Below are 8782 nucleotides of genomic sequence, written 5' to 3'. Positions count from 1 at the left end.
TTTTTTTTTTTTTTTTTTTTTTTTTTTTTTTTAGTTTGAGAAAGGATCTCACTAAATTGCTGAAACTGATGTTGCCTCAGCATCCTGAGTCACTGGAGTTATAAGCCTGTATCATTGTGCCGGACTAGAGCTTATTTTTAAAAGGATCCCATAAAAAAGAAATTCAACTGCAGTCCCAAATGTGAAAATCTATGTAGTTTACTTTATTCTACTCAGAGTATATATTTAATATCCCTTTATATATCTGGACCTCTTTATAGGTCTCTTTCAAGTGGGAAATCCCAGTTCCTAAGATCTGTTTTGTAAAGGATTGATTTTTAGCCTGCTGTTTTCAGTCATGTTCCTTTTAGCCACAAATAAGATAGCTCATTATTGATTCTTTGTCCTTAGACTCCGCACTCCTCCATTAATCCAGACAGAGAAGGAACTGTCAGACAAAATACAGCTGCTAGAGGTGAGGTATATATGGATTGGGAAATATTAAATCTCTTATTCCAGGTTTCCTCGCATTGATTCTATATCTCTTCTTCTTAGGCTTTGAGAGACATTGAAATTGCCATTAAACTGGTGAAGACAGAACTGCAAAGCCCAGAACACCCATTGGACCAACACTACAGAAACCTGCACTGTGCCTTGCACCCTCTAGACCATGAAAGTTATGAGTTCAAAGTAAGAAAAATGGTTTTATTTGCAAAGACCAGCCTTCCCTCATCTATTATTCTCTACTTCTGATAAAAAGCAAACTGTAAAAGAAGGCAGGATTTCTCTTTACAAGGAATTTGTGAAGTTAGAGCTCTTTCTAACTGCCTTATAGACCATTTAGGAGCAAAAAGTTCTGCCAAGTTATACCAGAAGCCACCAGTTCTTCAGTTCAGCCCCGTCTCTTCAAGAGTCCACAGCAGCCATATTTTCCACTTTTCCACAGGTGATTTCCCAATACCTACAGTCTACCCATGCTCCCACACACAATGACTATACCATGACCTTGCTGGATGTTTTTGAAGTAGAGAAGGAAGGTGAAAGAGAAGCCTTCAGAGAGGACCTTCATAACAGGTGAGTCCAGCTTTGGGCTTCAGAAGACATTTCCTTTTCTGAAATAACAGTTAAGGAACTTCAAGGGGTGGCAGAGGCAGCTCTTGGCTTTTTTTTACATTTATGACCTATGTTTACAGAAGAGCTCCAGAGTATAATAATGGCTTTTTCTTAGGATGCTGCTATGGCATGGTTCCAGGCTAAGTAACTGGGTAGGAATTCTGAGCCATGGGCTTCGAATTGCCCCACCTGAGGCTCCCATCACAGGTTACATGGTAAGTAGAAATTAAACTCTGGAATGGAACATAAGGGGAAAAGCATACTAGGATACAGTAGTCCTTTTTTGTTTGTTTTTCTAGATTGGGTTTAGGTGGTACTCCTTCCCAAGAATTAAACCAAAGCTCGCTGATAATCCTGTTATCTCTTAGCTTTATCCCTATTTCTTTAAACTTCAAAAAATAGATTTCCTGTTCTCCATAAAATAGAGATTTACAAATCTTTCTATCCTCTCTGGAACAGAATTGTGAAGGGTAATAGAGAAGGGTCTGTATTGTGTTTAAGAGAATGGAAAACAGTCAGTGGTATGAGCCATCCTTCTAACGTAATGAGTTAATAAGCAGCTGACCTTGGTTTTGTTTATATATTTCAGTTTGGAAAAGGAATCTACTTTGCTGACATGTCTTCCAAGAGTGCCAATTACTGCTTTGCCTCTCGCCTAAAGAACACAGGACTGCTACTTTTATCAGAGGTAAGGCAGGAACAAATCTGTGATGTCTAGTTTGTTATTAATTCCTGTGTTTTTCTAGTGACAAGTTTGACCCAAGAACAAAGATATTTACCTGGGATGACTTGAGGAGAACCAACTGAAATTTTCATTGCATTAGATTCCTTTACTAGAGTAAAGGAAAAAAATACAAATGGGGTTATCTGGTTGGCTTAAGAGCCACCTAATTCTTAGTAGAATGTAGGTATTCAGAGATCTTTTGCTTTGCAGGTAGCTCTAGGTCAGTGTAATGAGCTACTAGAAGCCAATCCTGAGGCAGAGGGATTACTTCAGGACAAACACAGCACAAAAGGACTGGGCAAGATGGCTCCCAGTCCTGCCCACTTTGTCACCCTGTAAGTATTCAAAGCCAAGAGGGCTAGAAGACTTCTTATAAACAAATAAGACTCTATTTTCTGCATTCCAATTTCTGAACCAAGGCTGATGTTGACATTTTCTTCCATTTGGCAGGAATGGGAGTACAGTGCCCTTAGGACCACCAAGCGATACAGGAATTGTGAATCCAGAGGGTTATACCCTCAATTACAATGAGTTTATTGTCTATAACCCCAACCAGGTTCGTATGCGATACCTTTTAAAGGTTCAATTTAATTTCCTGCAGCTATGGTGAATGTTGATATTAGGTAAACCAGAGAAGATATAAATAACCCTTAGGCAAGAAAATAAGTGACATTGTACTTTTGAACTTTTTGATATTTTGTGTAATAAAATAAAAAGAGCATAAATCTACTGCTGGCTTCTGTGGACTTGACCCCTCTAAGCACTTATCCTGACATTAGTATATCTTCATTTCCAGGATAGAAAATACCCATTGCTCTGTGTCTCCCACAGCTAGTTGCAGATTACTCAGGTTCTTATTACCCTGAAGGACACTAATGGGAGCAAATGCTTTTCTCTATTGAATTCAATTTTTCTGCAATCTGGAGTTTGTTTAGAATTAGTGAAAGAAGAGTAGAGGTCCAAAAGGTTGAATTGTTCTTCTTTTTCCCATCCATTTCTTCTTGATTGCCTTTTTCTGTTCAGCAACTGCAGAACAGGCCTCCTATCATTTAACATCATAATCCATATCAGACGTCCAGATATTTGAGAAGCCCTGGGAGGACTGTCACTAAGCCATACATCTTGGGGAGAAAAGAGAGAATTAGGATGAGTTTACATAAACTGTTCCATCAAAGAAGTCCTGACAATCAGGTCAGACCAAGAACTTTCTGACAATTTTTAAACACATGCAACAGACATCTTAAATAATAATGAAGATTTTTTATTTTTATTTCTTTGGTGCAAGAGATTGAACCCAAAGCCTTGAATTACACCCTCACTCTCTAATAAGGATTTAAATGAAGTCAATAACCTATAACTTTTTAGAAACTAGATTACCAGTATTGATCAAAATGTTAAGTTTTATTCTAAAACTTAACAGATGTTTTGTATAGATGATGTTACTGCAACATTTATGTACACGAAAAGATCCATAGTTAAGGAAGTAGTTAAATATATCCATATATCCATTCATCGAACTATTATGCCACTACTAAAACTGAAGTGAACTTTAGTTCGATGGTTAAGCACCCCTGGGTTCCATCCTTGGTATCAAAAAAAATCAACATCTTTTCATGAACATCAAACAAACTAGGAATGAGAGTTCCCTCAGCCTGATAAAGGGACATCTCTTGAGAAACTCACAGCTAACAAACATCGTACTTAATGGTGAAAGAAAGGAATAAGACTAGGATGTCTACTCTTACCACTTCCATTCAGCATTTTACTGGAGGTACTAGCCATGGTAGTTAGTCAAAGAAAAAAAATTTTTTTAAAGGTATACAGATTGAAAAGGAGGTAAGACTATAACTGAAATATACATGACCTTATATATAGAAATTTCTCAAGAATTTACACAAAATATTAGAGCAAAGTTCAACAACACTACAAGAGACAAGATCAACATATGAAATCACTTACATTTCTATATACTAATAATAATCTGAAAAGAAAATTAAGAATTCCATTAAACATCAAAAAAATAATATGGGGGCCAGGCATGTAGCTTATTGGTAGTATGCTTGCCTAACATAGCAAGGCCTTGGTTTGATCCTCAGCTCCACAAAACAACAACAACAAAATTTTAATATACATAGGAATAGATTTAATGAAGAAAACACAAATCTTGTATACTGGATACTATAAAACATTTTTATAATATTTCAATGCAATAGTTTTTGTTTTCTGTTTTGGTACCAGACATTGAACCTAGGGGCACTTAACCACTGAGCCACATGCCTAGTCCTTTTTTTATTTATTTTTTATTTCAAGACAGGGTCTCACTAAGCTGCTAAGGCTGGCCTTGAATTTACAATCCTGCCTCAGCCTCCTGAGTCGCTGGGATTACAGGCATGCACCACCAGGCCTGGCGCAAAACTTTGTTGAAAGAAACTCAGACCTACACATAAATGGGAAGTCATCCTGTGTCCATCGATTGAAAGATTAATATTTTTTGTACAACGGACAAGAAAACTTTACATATAAATGGAATTGCAAAAGGATCCTGAATGGCCAAAACAGTCTTGAAGAGTAAATATAGAGGGCTTACACATTCTGATTTCAAAATTTATTGCGAAGCTATATAATAATCAAGACAATGTGGTGTTGGCATAGGGAAGACGTAGATCAATGGAACAGAACTGAGAATCCCAAAATAAATCCACTTGGTTTTCAATAATGGTGCCAAGACCATTCAATGAGAAAATAATACTATACTTCACTGCATAATTGTCACCACCACATAATAATCACCCTGTTTTTTCAGTCCAAAAAATTAGTTTATAGCCCTTCATCACATAATTGTTGTATAATTCTGTTCATCACACCACTTAAAAAGTAAACGGCAGCAATGTATTCAGTGGCATATGGATGTGCATTTGTCTTCTCACATACTGCAAGCCATGAGCCTAGAATTCTCAGTGCACACAATGTCAGCATATTTCCAAAAGCTGACTTGTGTGGTTTGTTAAAAGTGTTCCACTATTAATGGTAAACACATCTTTCATGAGTGGCACTGAGGACAGTGTGTCAGAAAACAAGACCAATGAAAGCAGCATAGAATCTTTGGAAACAAAAAATTAAGTTTTTAAGTTCATACTTCACAAGACTGTAGTAAAAGTTCCCAAGTGTGATACCTCCACTTTGGTATACAAATCAATGACAACTAATGTGTTAACATTTTCCTTCAGACCAAAAAATGTTCTCAAAACTGTTATCAAAGGAAAGCTATGTGTCAGTTTGGACTACACAATTTTAATGGATATTCACAAGTATCCAGTGATGCATCCTAACCTTGCACCAAAGACAGCTTAGTTAAAAATGATTTTAAAGTAATACCAGCAACAATTTTTTAGAAATTTGTGCCGGGCACAGTGGTGCACACCTGTAATCCCAGCAGCTCCAGAGGCTGAGGCAGGAAGATGGCAAGTTCAAAGCCAGCCTCAGCAATGGCGAGGCGTTAAGCAACTCAGTGAGACCCTGTCTCTATATAAAAACAAAACAGGGCTGGAGATGTGGATCAGTGGCTGAGTGCCCTGAGTTTAATTCCTGGTACAAAAAAAAAAAAAAAAACGCTTTATATAGTAGTTGCACCCCACTCTTTAGCGCACACACACACACCGCCCCCCCCAAAAAAAACTTGGCATAAAATCTGCACCAATTATGTGGTGAAAAATGGTAGTCTTTTCAACAATGGTGCTAAGACAACTTGAATTTCCGCCCATAAAATAATGAATTTGGAATGCTACCAAATTTCACAATATATGTAAAAATTAAGTCAAATATATCAAAATTAACTCTCAGAAAACATGGGGAAAATCTTTATGATCTTGGATTAAGTGACAGTTTCTTAGACAATACCAATAGCACAAGCAAACAAAAAATAAATTTCAAACTTGGCCCATCAAATGACACTATTAAGAAAGTGAAAAAATAACCTATAAAAGAAGAGAAAATATTTGCAAATCATCTGATAAAGGCCTGTTTTCCAGAATGTATAAAGAACTCTTAAAATTCAATAGTGAAAAGATAACCCAACTAAAAACAAAGGATTTGAACAGACATTTGCCAAAGAAAAATCCAAATAACCACATAAAAAGATGCTTAGTATCATTATGCATTAAAGAAATCAAACTACAGTGAGATACTACTTTATACCAACCAGCATGACCATAATTAGACCAACAATAGCAAATGTTTGCAAAGATGTAGACAAATTACAACCCATACACCTTGCTGGTGGGACTATAAAGTAGAGCCGCTGCTTTGAAAAACAGGCCATCCTTCAAACAGTTAAACAGAGTTATCGTGAAACTACCAATTCCACTCCTACCTATATAACTAAGATAATGGAGAAATGTTCACACAAAAACTTACAAATGTTGGTAACAATATGAAGACTAACCAAGAAGCAGCAACAATTCAGTGATGAATAAATAAATAGATGGAGAAGTAATAAGGTTCTTTGTAGATGAATTTCAATTAATAAATGTAGAAAGCTTAACAGAAATAGAAGATCACTATTAGAAAACCACAATAGTAATTGTTGCAGTCACGATACATAGACAGGGCATGGTGGCATATACCTGTAATCTCAGGTACTCAGGAGGTTTAGGCAGGACTATTGTAAGTTGGAGGCCAGGGTAAAAGAAAAAAAAAGATTCATAGATATGGCTGAGGTGTAGTGCAGTGATAAATAAGCACTTGCCCAGCATGTAAGAGGCCTTCAACTCAATCCCCAGCACAATACACACACAAAGACTCATAAACAAATTGTAAAATTAGTTGGCAAAACAAGATGTTTGCACAAACTCAAAAAACCTATCTTGCCAACTATGGTGGCCCCTGCCTGCCTGTAATCCCAGCAATTTAACGGACAAGAAATTTTCAGGTAAACATTGGCTATTTAGTGAAAAACTGTCTCAAAATATTTTTTTAAAAACTTTTATTTATTTAAAAGTCTGGGATATAGTTCAGTGTTAGAGGACCACTGGTTGAATCTCCAGTACCTACAAAAAAAGAAAAAAACATATTTCAAAATTTATTATTATGATTTTTTAACATGTGACCACAAATTCTTTGGAATTTCTCCCTCCTGGAGGTTTAATTTGCTTCTCCTTGTGTGGAATAGACTTGGTTATTTGCTTCTAATAGAGTATAGTAAAGGTACAGTTTTTAAAAATAATGTTGGCTGAGGGTTTAGCTCAGTAGTAAAACATTTGGCTAGCATGGGCAAGACCCTGGGCTCAATCCCTAACACCATCAACCTCTCCCTGACCCCCCACCCCCTCAAAAAAAGAAACAAAAAAAAAACTGGCAACCACCTTAATCCAAGAAATGATCAAGGTTAACATCACCAGTAATAAGTGAAGTTGTTATTACTTGTCACCTGACAGGATGCAACAAGAACACGTAATCTCTTGGATTCTCCCCTTAAATCCATAATCTCAGTCTATTTGTGAGAAAACAGCAGAGAAAAATAAATTGAGGGACATTCTACAAAACACCCAATCAGTACTCTTCAAAAGTGCTGAAAATACAGAAAGAAAAACCATCACAATTGGAGGAAGCTAAGGAGTCATGAAATATGGTATCCAGGAACAAAATAAGGATATTAGTGAAAAATTGGAGAAGTCCCAAGTGTTTTAGTTAATATTGTAGACTTGGGCACAATGACACATGCCTTGTAATCCCAGAAACTTGGGAGACTGAGGCAGGAGGATCATACATTCAAGGCCAGCCTGGGCAACTTAGCAAGACCCTGCCTCTAAATTAAAAATAAAAAGGAGTGGGGATGTAGCTCAGTGGCAAAGCACCTCTGGATTCATCCCTAGTACCAAATTATAATACAGTAGAAGTGTTTTAAATTTTGATAAATGTAGCATGGTTATGTAAGATGTTAACATTAGAGGAAGTGAGGTAAAGGGTATCCACAAACCATCTGTACCATCGTTGCAACTTTTTGATAAATGATTAAAGAGGAAAAACAAAGTGGAAATATAATTCAGTGGTAAAGCACTTGTCTCATATACATAAGGTCCTGGGTTCAATCCCCCACACCACAAAAGATAATTTCTTTAAAAAAATTAAGAATCATCTAGTGAAAAAGCACCAATACAGATAAGTTCTGTAGGGGTATATTGTAGTTTGAATTTGGAATGTTCCAAATTCCAAATTTGGAACAGGTTTGGTTCCCTTTGCAGCAATATTCAGAGGTAGTACTTTTAAGGAAGTGATTGGATCATAAGAACTCTGATCATATCAACAGGTTAATATAAAGATGGATTAATAATTTAATGGACTATTGGGAGGTGATGGAATCTGAAGGAGGTAACACCTAGAGGAAGTGGGTCACTGGGGAACATGCCCTAGAAGGATATATCTGGCCCCTTCTTCCTGTTTGCTGGCCACCATGAATAGCTCTGCTCCATTACATGTTCCCTGCCATGATGTTCTGTCTCAACACAAGCTCACAGTGATAGGGCCAAGTGATTATGCACTGAGCAAAAACAAATCTTTCCTCCTCTAGGTTGATCTTCCTGGGTTATTTTGTGATAGCAATGAAAAGGTGACTGACACGGGGTATATCTGTATTTGGTTCCTGGTTCTCTTTACAGATACATGGCTGAATTAAATTTCCCTTCCCCCTTGACATTAGTATAGCCATGAGACTTCTCTGTTAATATTTATGAAATCTGAGTGGGAGTGGTTTGTTTTATTTCCAGGTGGAAGATCTAAGTGCCAGCAGTTACTTGCTGCATGAAGCAAAGTCCGTAGTGTGGATTAGAGCCCCCTCACTGGACATATACCATGAATAAGAAATCAATATTTACTATTTCAAGCTGTTGAGATTTGGGGGTTGTTACCACAGTATAACCTCAATACCTAACTGATATAGAGACACCCATCATCCAGATGGAAATATTAGAT

General features: G+C 36.9%; 1 protein-coding gene across 2 annotated transcripts in view; it reads left to right on the top strand.

Moving 5' to 3' along the window:
- Positions 1-2545, top strand: part of Parp2 (poly(ADP-ribose) polymerase 2) — a 10075-nt gene extending 7530 nt beyond the window's left edge. For both annotated transcript variants that reach the window (XM_015480878.2, XM_048793064.1), the window contains exons 10-16: positions 391-454; positions 535-669; positions 926-1053; positions 1208-1307; positions 1682-1780; positions 2027-2151; positions 2267-2545. In XM_015480878.2, coding sequence (XP_015336364.1) covers positions 391-454; positions 535-669; positions 926-1053; positions 1208-1307; positions 1682-1780; positions 2027-2151; positions 2267-2426 — 811 coding nt within the window. In that variant the 3' untranslated portion in view covers positions 2427-2545. The remainder of the gene's footprint in view (positions 1-390; positions 455-534; positions 670-925; positions 1054-1207; positions 1308-1681; positions 1781-2026; positions 2152-2266) is intronic.
- The last annotated feature ends 6237 nt before the right edge of the window (positions 2546-8782 follow it).

This window comes from Marmota marmota, unplaced genomic scaffold, assembly GCF_001458135.2.
Source record: "Marmota marmota marmota unplaced genomic scaffold, marMar, whole genome shotgun sequence".
Lineage (NCBI taxonomy): Eukaryota > Metazoa > Chordata > Mammalia > Rodentia > Sciuridae > Marmota > Marmota marmota.
This window is presented reverse-complemented; position numbering and strand designations above follow the sequence as displayed.